The 15,207-nt window shown below is 39.6% G+C and overlaps 1 protein-coding gene across 1 annotated transcript in view; it reads right to left on the reverse strand.

Annotated features, from left to right (window-relative positions):
• Positions 1 to 15,207, reverse strand: part of COL3A1 (collagen type III alpha 1 chain) — a 49,024-nt gene that overhangs the window by 19,360 nt on the left and 14,457 nt on the right. Inside the window, exons 2-14 of the mRNA XM_038142845.1 lie at positions 11,694 to 11,899; positions 10,065 to 10,103; positions 9,386 to 9,502; positions 7,729 to 7,800; positions 4,478 to 4,543; positions 3,839 to 3,892; positions 3,570 to 3,623; positions 2,765 to 2,818; positions 2,555 to 2,608; positions 2,159 to 2,212; positions 1,639 to 1,683; positions 1,404 to 1,457; positions 421 to 465 (exon numbers count right to left, since the gene is read on the reverse strand). Coding sequence (XP_037998773.1) covers positions 421 to 465; positions 1,404 to 1,457; positions 1,639 to 1,683; positions 2,159 to 2,212; positions 2,555 to 2,608; positions 2,765 to 2,818; positions 3,570 to 3,623; positions 3,839 to 3,892; positions 4,478 to 4,543; positions 7,729 to 7,800; positions 9,386 to 9,502; positions 10,065 to 10,103; positions 11,694 to 11,899 — 914 coding nt within the window. The remainder of the gene's footprint in view (positions 1 to 420; positions 466 to 1,403; positions 1,458 to 1,638; positions 1,684 to 2,158; positions 2,213 to 2,554; positions 2,609 to 2,764; positions 2,819 to 3,569; positions 3,624 to 3,838; positions 3,893 to 4,477; positions 4,544 to 7,728; positions 7,801 to 9,385; positions 9,503 to 10,064; positions 10,104 to 11,693; positions 11,900 to 15,207) is intronic.

Consider the following 15,207-nt stretch of genomic DNA (forward strand, 5'->3'; position numbering starts at 1 on the left):
GGAGAAAAGAAAGCCAATACAGCTGTTACACACCCAAGTGGACATGCTCAGGTTTCTAGGCAGATGGGAAAGAAAAATGCTTGCCAACTCCAGCCAACTCCAGACAGCTGAATAATTTATTTGATAAGATCATTCAAAATTTGATCTTCATGAAGTGTAGCAATTCTATCCATCTCTATGTTCTCTGAGAATAATCTGGGTTTGGATTTTGCATTTCCTGATTTGCAGCTCTCCTATCACACTGTGTCCTTTAAGCATATTAACCAACACAATGGAATACACACAACTGAAACACAATTAAATATAATGCTCATTCTTGAACAAGTGCACCCCAGTTTTGGGTTTGCTGGCTCTGCAGAACATCAGCTAGAAGTAATTAGACTGAAGCAACAAAAATACTGAAAGTGAAAATTGCCTTACAGGTGGGCCTGCTGCTCCTGGAGATCCGTCTTTGCCATGGGCACCCTACAGAAAGGAGAGAGGTATCAGGTACAGAGCACTACCCTGGACACAGGACCAACATCCTTTCATGTCCATGACTCAGAGACCACGTTTTTGTGTCTGTTCTTTCCCACTTAATTGACTAAGACCCAAGGATTCCTTAAATGAGAAATTCCAAAGTAATAATTACTAAATAATTTGTGAAAGAATATCCAACACTTTACATGACTTGCACTGTGACTGGAAGATGTAAAAATACATTCCTATTAAATTTCTTAAGGAAATGACAGCTACATTCACATTGTCTGTGTGAATAAGTAAGAGTGCAATAGATGTGTATTTCAAAGCAACAGTTACTTCTAAATCACATAAAAGACTAAATTTTGCTCCAAAAACCCGATGAACATTGATGTCTTAAACCCTGTTGCCTGTCTTATAGCCATATTAGACCAGACCCTCTGCTCAGGTTATGCAGTGTCTGCACAAACAAGGGGCTGGCTGTAAACTGCTTTGCTGATTGTGTTGAATGCCATGAGCCAAGAATTCCTTCAGAGCGAGGGATGTACCTTCTAACTGTCAAAGGGGAATTTCATCATTTTCCAATAAGTTACTTCTCAGATTGCATTTTTCCCTCTCTCTACTGTCCCCTGCCACTCTCTGCTTCCACTCCTCCCCCCTGCTTCTCTTGGCCAAACCTCAGCTTATGCTGAAACACTGAACTCTTCCTCAATGTGTAACTCTTAATTTCAAAAAGTGAAACAGGAAATGGTGAATGTGTTGTGAGTTAGAAGCATTACACCTTTAATAGGGGATTGAAAAGTTTTCATGTGAGATTTTTTCAGATGCTATATAGTTTTTTACTCCTTTGCATTACAACTGCTTTAAGGAAGTAGGGAATGCTCAACATATTGAGTCCAAATATGTGCTGCCTCTGGATAAGAACAATGTCTGCAATTACTTACAGGGCCACCGGGATTCCCAGGTCTTCCTCTTTCTCCAGCTGGACCTCTTGGTCCCTAGAAAACATGTAAAAATAAATCTGTTAAATGGCTTCTAAAATCAGATGGCTGAGCAAAGAGACATTGCTCTTATTTGTGTAACTCACTATTGTCCACTGCAGGTGGTAGGATAATTAAAGTTAAAAGGATGAGGAACAACTCAGCTAACATTTAAACACTCCAGGATACGCATATTTACCGGTTGGCCTGGTGCTCCATTTACTCCAGGAAGACCAGTTTCACCCTGTTAGAGAGAGAAAAGAAAATGAACTTTGGTGAGAACAATTCTTGCTTTATTCAAAGAGAAGAGACACAGAAAAAAAGCTCAATTTGTTTTCCCTTTCTATGGGGTGCTCAGTGTCCTCAGCATGAACTAGAGTTCTGAGAAGTGTAAACAAGTGTCAAATCTAAAATTAAACAGGAAATAAAAATCAGAAAGACTCAGCGTTCAAAATACTATGCAGGAAAGTCAGATGACCAAGACTTGTCCCTTCGTTTTGGTATCTCATGTTTATTATGGCTGGAAAATTGGGACATGATGTAGTTCTGAATGTCTAACTCCTTTGGAATGATTAATATTCTTTTCATGGAGGTATTAAATGGGTTTCTTTAATGCTTATTGTATTTTTATAATTGTTTAAGATGCAAAGCACAGCTATACAACAAATAATGGGGTCATTACTCTACCTATTTAGAAAGATGACACTCTAGATTTTTACCTTTGGACCAGGAGCACCACTGTCACCTTTGGCACCATCTTTTCCATCAAAACCCTGTGGGAAAGTAAAACCATATCTGTGAATTGTATTCCTCTTGCATTCTGGAAAACTTGATTCCTCTTGGCAGAATATGAAGCCCTCAAAAGAGGCATATTTTCAATAATGAGTGCCAGCAGCTGTTGGAACCCTTTTCAGCATTAGGGATGGAGCTCTACAACTGAGGTAACCAGAAAAAACTTGAATCTTTGTTATGGGAGTTCAGATGACATTGTGCAGAAATTAACTTTAATTGTATGATTCAGTCTTGGAAATGATGACTGGAAGATCACAACTGTTCAACACCATCATTCAAGGAGAGTAACAGAGTCAGCTATAATCAATATACTCAATACTTACTCGTTGGCCTTTCATCCCAGGCATCCCAGGCATCCCAGGGTGTCCTTTGTGACCCTAAGCACAGAAATACACAAAGATTAATAAAATATGTACTTATTGCATAAAGGGCACAAGCCAATTTTCATTATGTGTCATGTTCATCTGACTAAATTGATATGGGAAACCAAAACCTATGATTAGACAGCATTGTTATTGGGAGATTTTCCATACCGGTAATCCAGGGATTCCACGATCTCCATTCCTGCCTGGTCTTCCTGGTTCTCCCTGTTGAAAGAAAATAATTTTTTTTAGTGTTTTTTTTATTGCTTGACTTACTGGCAAAGCAGCAGTTGTGGTAGAACAAGGTGAGTTGGAGCAAGCAGGTGAAACTTCCACCAAAGACAGTGGTGGCCTTGTGAATCCTCTCAGGGTGACAGTTCACTCTGTCACTGCCTTCTGGAAAACAACTGCCAGAATTTATAAACTCAGCTTTAAACAAGATTCTAGTTAATTTCTAAGCTATTCAAGACAACCTTTAGCAAGAGATGATCCCAGAAAACTTATTTTTCTTAGTAAAACACTCAAAATGAACGCAAGCTGAAGATGTTAGCACCTTGCCTGGTACTCCATCTGTTCAGGACTCCCAGCTGTGACACAGACAATGGTGTCAATGGCTGTAAGTCCCATAGTAAGATTTTAAGGGAGCAAAAAGCTACCACTACTGTTTGATCTTCTTTATAACTGCTAATTTATTTTGCACCAAATAAATAGCATGTTTCATGCTTATATTATTTTTTTAATCAATCAACTTGCCTGCTAAAATTGAACCTTTTGTGGAATAGACAATTAGACCTTATGTGAGCCAAATTTACTTTCTTGAAGACATGTTGTCAAATGGAGAAATAAGGAGATACTAAAAATTCTCAAATGCAATAATATCAATGTCCTCTCAATGTCCTCAATGCAATTACCTTGCAACTTAATGAACATTTTTCTTCCTATTTATTAATAATGGGATGAATAATAGTGAACTTACATCTTTTCCTGGTGGACCAACTGGGCCTATCATTCCAACAGGGCCTGGAGGTCCCTGTAGAAAAGTGATTAATATTAACTACAATAATAACAAATATTAAATCTTTTTCAAGCTAAAAATGCATTAGGCATCATAAATACTTGTACATTTGACATGCATCATAATAAAAAACTAGGATAAACTGCAAAAGTTCACTGCAGAGGTGACACAGGTTCATGCTTTTAAGGTCATGTCTTTAGCATACATGGTGATACTGAATGGGTACATACAGGAGGTCCAGGTTGTCCTGGTTCTCCAGGGGAGCCCTGGTATCCAGCAGAGCCCTGGAATGCAGCAAAAAACTCAGTCAAGATGTGAACAGCTACATGCACCATTCCATGGTGCAGTTATATTTTATAACCCCATAACTGTAAGGGAAACTCTAGTCAGATCAGTCAACAGATGACCAAAGGTGAAATTACCAGAAACAGGTAGAACATGCCTCCATGAAAACAGAATTAATCTGCTCCTCTAAAAGGAGATGGGTGTTGAAAAACTCGGACCCTTGGTATGTTCACTAAATGTGTACCCCACTTTCCTTTACCTCCTGTTAATATTTTGTATGGACAGACATTTGGGAATGTCAACAGGATGTCAGGCTGCGGAATGTCTTCAAATAATGTTAACTGACAGCCCATGGACTTGCAGAAATCTCAAGGGATACACATGGGTTTAAGCCAGCACAGTATATTGACTTCAGCTCTTGAGTCTTGGTGATGGTACAGCCCAAGATGACATTTATGCATAAAATTCTTGAGCATAGTATCCAGATTTATCAGTTGAAAAGGGGCTTAATATTTATGACAGAGAAAAGGAGGAGCTCATATAAAAGAATACAAGATGATTACGAGAAGATTAATGTTACTTACAGGGGGACCTGCATGACCAGGTGGGCCAGGGGGGCCACTGGGGCCAGGGGGTCCTGGAAAGCCACTCTACAGCATAGATTAAAAAACAGTAGTTACATTAATGTAATATAGCTATGAAGCTTCATATGGTTGTGATAGCCATGAATAACTGTGAAATAAACTTTTACACAATTAGTCCAGAGAAAAGTCCTCGGTGACCTGCACTTGGTGCAGTAAAAAGGAAGCAGCAGTATATTCACACAGTGCTGAAGAAATTAATTGTCTAGTTGTCTCTTCAGAAAAGGCTTCACTGGGTTGCTCCTTGCAGGGTCAGCTAACCTACTCCCAAGGTATTTTCAGAGCTGCAACTTTTCATTTTTGAGTCACTACTGCCCTTCTCTAGACCCCAGGGGGATGCTCAGAACTCTGCTTTTCAGCTGCCTGAAGGGGAAGAATGGAAAGTAGAACTGAATTTGTTAGACAGAGAAAACGAGAGTCAGCTTCTCTGCCGTGTAACTGAGCTTAATTAGCCCAACACTAGAGACTCCATGGCCTAGAGATACACTGAATTAAGGCCATGCTTTTGTTGTAGTCAGTAAGGCAAACATTTTCACCAGTGAAATATTTTCTGAACTTTAACAGTACTAAGCCATAAGAAAGAAATGAAGTCTGAGCTAATCAAAATCTCAGTATTTCTACTTCTTGTAGCAAAAATCACAAAAACATTTGATACTGCAAAACAGAAAACATTTATAAGTTAGCACAGTGGTCTACTGCAGCTATAGGGGGTTCTTTAAAGGAAAGCAGGAAATCTTTTGTTAAAATAAACTCTTCACGTGCTTCCTACAGCCAAAAGAATCACATATACGGATGACGTGAGGATCGCTGTGTGCTGCAGGACTGGCAGAATATTCCATAGCTACTATTGCATGGAATGTGTTTCACAGGATATTGTCATATTGTCAGAATAGGTCATGTATTACAATTTCACGAACCTAATTTTCATAATACAAGATTATCAGTATTGCTGTACTATACTGGCATATGTAGGACAGTACCCTACTATATTACAAAAATAACTAATATTAGTTCACAGTTGTCTTTTGCCTAAAAAAGTGTGCCATGTTAATATTTGCTGTTTTCTAGGGGAGAAGTACAGCAAGAGGCAGAGCTGTGAGGGTTTGGGGAATGGGGCTGCCTCTGATGTGTGAATGGAATGAGCAGTCCCTGTTAATTGTCAGAACTCATTTGGTATAAAGTAGCTATAGATCCAACCAGAATTAAAGCCATCAACTCATCAACAGCAATCCATCAATTAGACATACGGCTATAAACAAATGAGTTGTAATCTTTTTCAAGTTACACACTGAGGAGATAAACTGATAGTTAGGGGTGTGCTTGCTGCTAGAATCTCCAGACTTTGAACAGATGAGCATCCTCCAGTAAGAGAATGTGCACTGGTGGAAAGAGACAAAGACAATATGTGGAGGTTACATGGGCAAGTGAAGAGGAACTGTGATGTAAAGCACAAAATCAGTCTACAAGTGGTGTAAAGCCATGGGAATGCAGCAATGGAGAGATGTGCGACTGAGGAAATACCAGGCATGGTAACCACACACAGCCAATGTTGGTACTATATTTTATTGTTTTGCTAATATTCCAAATTATTTCAGTTTGGATATTTATTCATTAGGAGTATTTAGATTAAATTTGATAAATTTATAAAATAATAAAGAAATTAGTCTGTGTAATGAAAATTATAAATGGTTTTTAGCTCCAGTGAGTTCAGCCACATCTGCCTGTAACTGCTGGTACTTACTTTGAGGTCCTGTACGCTATGATACAATATAAAAGCCCTTATGACCTGAAAATATACAGACAACCCTGAAGATGTTCTAGGGTGATCAATAAAGTAGTTTGGTGGGGTTTTTTAACCCGAGTCCAGGAGTCAGAGCACAAGAAATCACTAATCACTTCCAGGGAAAAAGCCAAAATAGAGAGGAGTTGACCACAGTTGTTTACTGAAGGTGCCTCTGTTATCTGCCTGGTTCAGCACATCCCATATTAAGACACCAAGTAGCAGAATGTAGATGGTATGACAGCTGTGGGTGAAAGCTGTGAGGAGTGAATATGAATAAATGAATAAACAAGGACAAAAATGGATGGTTGAAGAAAAATGCATGAGTGGTCATATTAGCAAATGAAGGAGGTAGAAATAGATTAAAATGAAATTGAGAAAATAATGACTATATTTCAGGAAAAAGAGCTGTGATTAGTAAACCTTATTTCACAAGATGATCGAATGGAATTACTCTCCTCCCTCCATTTTTCTTGGAACTGCCTCACTGCGCTACAACATGTGATACTCAAACCATGTTATGCAGAATTGGGCTGAAAATAGTGATTATGCTTAATGAAGCACAGCCAATTTCCAGCAGCAGCAATTCACCACACCCTCTCTGTAGCAGATTGCCTGAATCAAGAACACTTCCCGTTGAACATCACTAAATCCCAGTGCCTAAAAGGAGAATAATGAGGTGCAACATTCAGATTTATACTACACACGAAGCATAGCTCAGGTACAACTCTTTGAGGCAGTCCATGCTTTTTCTCACTTAAAAACCTGAAAATCTTGGACCAAGTCTAGCAGGCAGAGACAGCATCCTTAGTACACAGTCTGAGTAGCTGTGGGTAAAAAAAATGGTAATTGTAAAAAGAAAAAGTGAAAATATTTTGAGTTTTGGAATGAACAAAGTTTACAAGAAGGGTCTACTCACTTGTTATCAGGCAAGTTTGAATTGTGAAAAAGTTAGAGCATATGGAATATCATATTCAGCAAAGACAAATGATACTGAGTGGGTGAAGGAAGATTAAAGGCAGTGGAAGAGGGAAAAATTGTTGGAAGGAAGGGAAGAAATTAGTGGAAGAATATCAACTAGATAAACGAAGAATGTACATGAGACAGAAAAGGAAAAATATGTAGGTAGTGTTAAGAAGGTGAATCACAGACAGAGATCAGGAAAAGGAAGGTAAGAAACTGAAGAAAGAAAGTGAAAACTAAAAAATCCAGATCATCTATAGCTACTTTCTAGAGCAGTGTTGCTGAATAAACTGGTGCCTTACATCACATTCAACTTGCAGGCAATAATTAAATGAAAACTTACATTGTTAGATTAAAATCAGGATACATACACATCCAAGGTATAATCTATGAGCAGAAAATGTGTTCTTTAAAAAGAAGAAAGGACAGAAAAAAAGCTTTATCATCTTACAATGGGTTGTGGGTACCCGATACCAGCTCCACCAGCCTTCACATCATAGGAGTCATACTGTGGAGAAAAACTCTGTAAAAGAGATAGAGAAAAAAAGAAAGAGAAAAAAAAAAGAAAAAAAAAGAAAAAAATGTGATTGCTACAAACCAAATAAGTATTTTTTTTACAATGGTATGGCAAATGCATGAATATAACTCATCTGTATCTGCTGAGTAGTACTAGCTTGACCTATAGCTGCCATGTATTTACATAAGAGAAGCCAGTGTCTTCTTTCTAAGGTCGTGGTGACATTAGCTCCCTAGGCTGGACACATCCATTTTTCTTCTTGACAGCTGGGGCTCAGCTGAACCACAAACTTACCTTTCTCTCTCCTTTTACTCTGCTTTGACTTCTTTGCTTTTTTTCCCCAGTTTCTCTTTCTTTCTCTTTTCTGTTGGACTTAGTTGTCACTCAAGGAAGTTGATGAAATATTTTATGTTGCTCTAAAGAGCACAGCTGTTTATTATTATTATTATAATTTTCCTGATTTCTTTTACCTGTGCCTAATGGATAACTCATTTCACATGAGCAGATAGTCAAATGATGTGGCATTAGTGCAGTGATGCTTTATTGGCCACAGGTGGTTGAGCAGGAAGGGTTGAACGTGTGCAGTGCTCTGCCTGCTCCCCCAAAGCACTGTGGATCCAGCTCCTGCACTGACCAGGTGCAGGACTCCTGTGCTCCTGTCAGGATCCAACAGCACATCTTTGATACAGGGTTGGAATGGGAGACTAATTCAGCCTGTTTTCCTCTCCTGTGTTTGCCTCTCCAAACCCCAAAACAGTGCCACTGGTGCCCACTGGGACTGGTAAACTGATCCACAGCTCAGTCCTGCAGAGGCAATCCCTTTCAGAATTAAATAAAAACATCTTTCCTCACTTTCTGGCTTACCTAGGAGTGGGAAGCATATATGGAAGTTATAATCAGTGTATTCAAAAGTAGCAATTGTTTTAACATACAGTTTTTATCAGCTTTGTGCTAAAGAAGTCCCATCTTGTAAACCTGGGCTTGGTGGCCTGCGTGGAGGACAATGTCACACCGCAACAAAGCACTGCCTGGGGCTCAGTGCTAATAAACTTCAGTTACAATCAGCTCCCTTGCTGGGTGTGCCCAGCTCTTCTGAAGTGACTTCAGCATCCAGTGAGCCAGAAATAAAGAGGCACCATGACAAATAGTACTTGCATGGCACTTCCCTGCCAGCAGAGGAGCAGTACTTTAGTCTAGGCTTGTTGGAATGTTCTGGTATTAAACATGAATTGATGAAATATAGGAAAGTAGGAGACTTCCTGAACTATTAAGCTTATGGAGAAATCCTCCATCACACTCTTTCTGATCAGATTATTTCTGAGTTACCAAAGTTCTTCAGCAGATCTGCCCCAAAAAGTTTTAAAAATAAGGTACGGCAGAGATTTAATTGCACTCCAGAGAAATTTTACAGACAAACCCCCAAAACAACAGCAAAACCCCACCTACCACCCATCTCTGTTTTCCAAAGGCACAAAAGGATGGATGTCACTGAAAGCAAAGCACCTGGGAAGGTGCAAGGGACAGGTGCCTACAGCATTGTTTTGCATGGCTATGAGCACCAAGGTAGAAGCTGAACACAACAATGACTTACACCTCCACTTATACTGGGACACGACTGGCAGATTCCAGGGGGCCCAGGAGCTCCGGGGCTCCCTGGCTGTCCTGGTGGGCCAGGGGGACCATTTCTGCCTGGAACTCCAGGAGAACCCTGCAAAGGCACAAACAGAGCAGATACAGATGTTGTCGCTTGCCTCCAACTGCAAGGACATTGAGGGCCAAACCTTTCCATTCGTAAGAGTCTGTGTGTCTGTGATGGGAAGCCTCTCCTAAACAAGGCCAAAACCAAGCATTCAGGGAAGACAGACAAAATTCACACTTCGAATCACTTGGTTAATGGACCCTTATTACAACTGATATATAATCAAACACATCAGAAATATTTAGCAGTTCAGTTCCTGAATCTGAAATTATTACTGCTAGTGGAGTCTTAAAGATTTTTTTTCCTCCTTCTATAAAGAAATATAACAAAACATAACAAATGTGATACAGTTTGGATCAAACTCTGTGTTCTTTCAGTTAAGTTTTTTGAGAGTGTTGTTGAAGCTAAAGTTCTACTTCAAAATAACTATATGGTACAGTCTTGCTGCAGAAAGCTCCGACACCAATGAAAGCAGGATATCTTGGAAGCTTGAATGGGATATACAGCACTAGAGGACTGGGGTCTTGATTTTGTTCCTTTCCATAGGGAAAAAAAAAAGAGCTGCACTTACAGGGTCTCCCTTGGGTCCTCGGCTGACTACTCCAGGGGTCTACAAAAAAAGGAAAGATAATTAAATCAAAAAACAGAACCAAAATAAAACAAAAAAATTGCACACATAAACAAGAGCTTTAATATTTGATATCGTTTTCTCACATGAATTCCATTAATGCTTATTCAGTATGTTCAAAAGCTGTAGGGTCTTCGGTCAGTCAATCTAGTATTGCTTGGATCATTCATAGAATTACACCTCCCCTAGAGGCAAAAACATGGCACTGATGAAGTCAGTACAGCTTTGCCATTGAGTGCAATGGGGACAGAATTCCACTCTGGAATGCTCTGATAGTTTTCTTGTGTCCTTCTCTCTCCAGCATGTGAAGCATGATGAGCTAATTTTAAATTCTCAGATCTACTGCTGCAATTTATTTATTTTTCAATTAATAATTCAGTTGCATGTTACTACCTGGATTTTCAATTTTTGCGTTCAGCTGCTACAGTAGCAAAAAATATTCAGCTGAAATGATCTTGGATCTTTCAAGATGGCATTTCCCTATACAGCACCCAAGGTCATCAGGACAGTTTCCACTGGCCTGACCAAACTCCTACATCAAAGAGAGAGGCTGGGGGAATAGTTCACATGTTCTCCCTTATCAGGAACTCCAGAACTGAAGAGTCTCTAAACAAAGAGAGGGAGGTGTACTTAAATCTCCAGTATGCTTGCCTATACCACTCATTTCCACCTCTCAACATGTTCAGTGAAGTAGCTCAGGGGACCCTGGGAGCAGTGGAGTACTGCTAGTGAGATGGAAATAAGACTAGGTGACATATCTGTGTGTGACATATCTGTGTGTGACATTGCAGATGTGCTGTAGAGCTGCAGAAATGCATCTTCTCTCTCTTCCTCACATCTCTTTCACTCATTTTCTAGATAAGGATTTTTAATGTGTCTGTGGCAAACTAGGTACTTGAACAGAGCCTCATGGATCTTTACCACTGGTGAAATGTGCAGATAAGCTGAAAGCTCAGTACAGCTGGCTCACTCACTGAAAGAATTAGGCAGAGGGCTTGGCACATACTAACATTCTTGATTTTCCTGAGGCTAAGTTGCTGCAACGGGTTTGTATAATGTTGGTGTCTATAAAAAGATGATGATAAATTAGCTATGTACGGTATAATCACGTTTCCTTTACAGGGCATTAAGTCAGCAATAAGCCTGCAAAAGGAAATTCACTCTGTGATGATGTAGAATGGAGTTGATAAGAAATGAAGACTCAGAGATGCTATTAAAGTTCTCTAATTTTCTTTGACTTTGTGTTGGCATTATTTCCATGGATATGGATTGAGTATGAAGTCAAAAATAAGGTGTTTGCATTATTCCTATGCTTTTCCATAAAATGAAAAATGTAATGGCCAGTTGCTGTCCTCTGTTTCTTTCTACTATTTTGTTTTCCATTATCTACATAAAACTGACTTGGAAGACTTTATATTATAAGCTGCATTGTCCATCCTAAGTATTTGCCTAAATTCAGAAAGTGGCATTGAAAAGAAAAGCATTTAAGAACACCTAAGCCAAAATGAATTGAGGCTGACGTGCATCAAAAAGGCAGCAAGACCAAAGAAACAACAGTAAGAATAAACTTACTCTTGGAGGTGGTGTTGTTGTTTGTGGACAAACTGGACAGCACTCTCCAAAAGGGATCTCTGGGTTGGGGCAGTCCAGCTCCTGATCATCACAGATGATGTCATCGCAGAGAACAGATCCCGAGTCGCACACGCAGATTTGGCATGGCTCTGGTTTCCAAACATCCCTGTCAGCATAAGCCTGCCCAAGATGGGTACATCCTGTGACTGGAAAGAGAGACAAAATTGTGTTGGATATTATTTCAAATGTGTTTTCCAAATTACACATGAGTAACATGAAAATTATTGGATAGTTTGTTTAGTTTCCTGGTTCATGCATGTGAAGTAAAAGGCTAAATGCTGCTCTTCATGCACTGGGGGATCTGTTACATTAATTGCAGAGTCTGCTCTGAGTTTATAAACAGACATAAGAGGAAACCTCCTGGAGCTGAGCCAAAGCCCAATTAAATCTCTGATAATCTTCTGTCTTGAGTAATTTTAGTGTCAGACAGAATTACTGTCTAATTAACAATCAAATTCTCTGCTGCAGCTAAAGAGTAAACGTGCCTAAGCTCCTCAGCAACAGTGCCACGGCCCCACGTGCCAACAGGAACACTTGCACATGGGTGTGGGACAAGCCATCTGTCCAGCACCAACCCCTGCCACCAAGAGGTTTCAAAGAGTTTTTTGAAAGCCAGCATATGTGACACATCTGAAAAAACGCTCACAATTAATTGCCCAAATGGTTTGCAATTATTGTATCAGCTGGCCTGCTCAAATGTTACAAGTGTCTTTTTTTCAGAAGAAAAGATTGTTCATCTGTAATCACGGCTTTGTGAATTCCTTCCAGCAGCTGTTTTACTGATCAAACTTGTTACAGACTATGTATATGAAAAGGTTGACAAAAACTTCCTTGATACATTAGATTTTGGGTTGGTATTTTCTTAGAAAAACATGATTCAGAAAGCCAGGTCATTTAAGAACCCAATATAAAATAACACAAAGAGCATCTAATTTGAGTTTTACAAGCTCATTTTAAGTTTTGTAGATGTTATTAAAAGTCTTAGATTGCAAACATAAGTATCACTGAATGTCATGAATAATTTAATAAAAATTTTTTTTCATGGATAATTAAAAATAATTCAGTTTATAAAAAAAAACATTCTGGAGAAAGAGCTATTTTTGTACCTGCATAATTCTTAAAACTTTAATATGAGGAGACTTTACCTACTATACACTACCCTTCAAAAAGAAAAACAAAATGACAAAAGATGTAATGCAAATCTCTGACATTAAAATTGCCACAGGCTCCAGGCAGAAATTTCTGAATATCATAAAATTGTAATGGCCACAATTATCTAGTATGAGACTGAGCCCAAATTTATTGCAGTTTGTTCCTGTGGGTTATGCAGTCCCCCTTTTTTTTTCCTCCCTGCATCTTTAATCTCTGTTTTTAATCTTTCCACCACTGCGTTAGCACCCTGGTCTCTTTGTTTCCTTTTTCTTCCTCTCTGTATTTGTGGGTGAGTATTCCCATTCCACACCAATGTTCTTTGGCAATGTGCACACTTAGATGTGTTTCCTCTCTTCTCATGCTTCCTCTGCATTTCACCCTTCCCGTAACACATAACTCCCCTTTTCATCTTCTGCAAATCCTTTTATTTTGTACCTGAGCAGCTCCCCTTCTTTATTGCCCTGTGCTCAACTGAGCTTAGTTTGCCCCTGCTCCCTTCCCACTTTCTCGCTCAGCTGGTTTTGCTTGGTCACATTGACGTGACATTTTCCTCTATTTCACCCATGGAATTCATTACCTCCTGCGAGCCCTGGAAGGGCAATGGGGAAACAATCATGGCTCCCTGAGGGGAGAGCCAGAGGGTAGATCTTGGGGCAGAGCACTCCATGGGACAGGAGGGTTTATTTTCTTAGTTTCAATCCTACTACAAGCTGTCCATGTCCATGCACACCATCTTGTGTTATTTTTGCATTTTAATTATAAAAGAAGCAAGCAGGAAAATGTTGACTTGTTAAGGCTGGCACTCCTTATGTTTAAGAGTTGATTTTCATCACTATTTTGATTAGAGCAACAAAGCTTCAAAAACCCTTTCCAGACATTTTCAAGGCAATAATTTTTTCTTTGCCTGATATCAAGCTGGAATCCAGTATTTTACCTTCCTTTGACAACACAAAAAAAATCTTATCATGGAAAACCTTCCAATGGCATATGAAAACTCCCTCCCCTCAGACATTCTCTATAACTTAGAAACTCAGATTTTCCTTTTCTGCCCCTTTTGGGCCTCTCTAGAAAGTTCATATTCTGCACAAGAGAGATGGAGAAGAGCTGCTCATTTCCAGGGCAGCCTCTTCCCCACACCCACATGTCACAGGGTTATGGCATCAGAGGATGCTGCTTCAAAGGACCTAACAATGTCTACCTCTGAGAAGAGTCTAGACCTCCTTCCTTAATCTGCCAAGCTAGAGCTAGTTTCTAAAAATGTTGCTTGCCTTCCCAGTTCTCACCCCACAGAACCATATCTGTGCATCCCAGGTAAGCAAGCTGATTCTCTGCTTAGTTAGGTGCTGACTGTTTCTGCAAGAAACATTTTCCTCCTTTTCACAAACCAGGATCTTGCTGTGGGCACTCAGGGAAAAAACAGGCTGCCCAGTCTTGACGAAGCTAATGACAAATGTTTCCTGACAAACAGGAAGGCTGAAACACAGAAGTGAAGGATTATGAATGAAATCTTTATAGCCTCTGTAGTGACTCAAGAGAAAAACCAAATCACAGAGCAGCTCATTGCACTCGTGAAGCCCTCGAAAGCTGTGTGCTGTGGGAGGCAGAGCCTCAGCAGAGCTGCTGGGGAGGTTAGAGCTTGTGAGGCATCCTGGAGGAGTGGTTGGATGCACTCTGGAGAGTATGGATGGGCACAGATCCTCATCACCCAGAGCAATGGACTACTCTGCTGTCACTGCTTCAGCACCTACCAGCTCCACAGCTCAAAATGCTCTTTTCATTTGGAACCATAATAAGGAAGGGGAGAGTTCCTCTTTTCTAGGGCAAGTCATAATTGTTAAATAAAAATACCATTGTATGGACCTAAGAGAACCTAATTCTGTCACTATTTGCACTTGTATATACAGTTATTTGAATTACATACACATGGAAAGAGACGCATAGCATGCACACTTTTCTGTACCCAAAAGATGTGTTTGATTAATTGCAATAGTCTGATTTTCAGCTCCCAATATCACTTTCTTAGCCTTCCAAAACCACATATTTCTTAACTGTGTGTTTAAAACAAGGTCCTTATTTACTAGGAAACTCATATCCAAGGATTTGAACATTCCTACATCATTTTTTTCACAACTCTTATTTCTTTTTCATTGATTTGTTTTGTTGTTTTGTTTTTTTCAGAGATGTGATCTTGCTGCCATACAGCAAAGAGGACTTCTCCAATGAGAAGCAGGAAAAGGCCATCTTTCCCGTTTTTGCACTGCTAGTTAATAAAGATTCTGTTTCCAAGACAGAAGCAGTCTTT

The sequence above is a fragment of the Motacilla alba genome, chromosome 7, assembly GCF_015832195.1.
Source record: "Motacilla alba alba isolate MOTALB_02 chromosome 7, Motacilla_alba_V1.0_pri, whole genome shotgun sequence".
Classification (NCBI taxonomy): domain Eukaryota; kingdom Metazoa; phylum Chordata; class Aves; order Passeriformes; family Motacillidae; genus Motacilla; species Motacilla alba.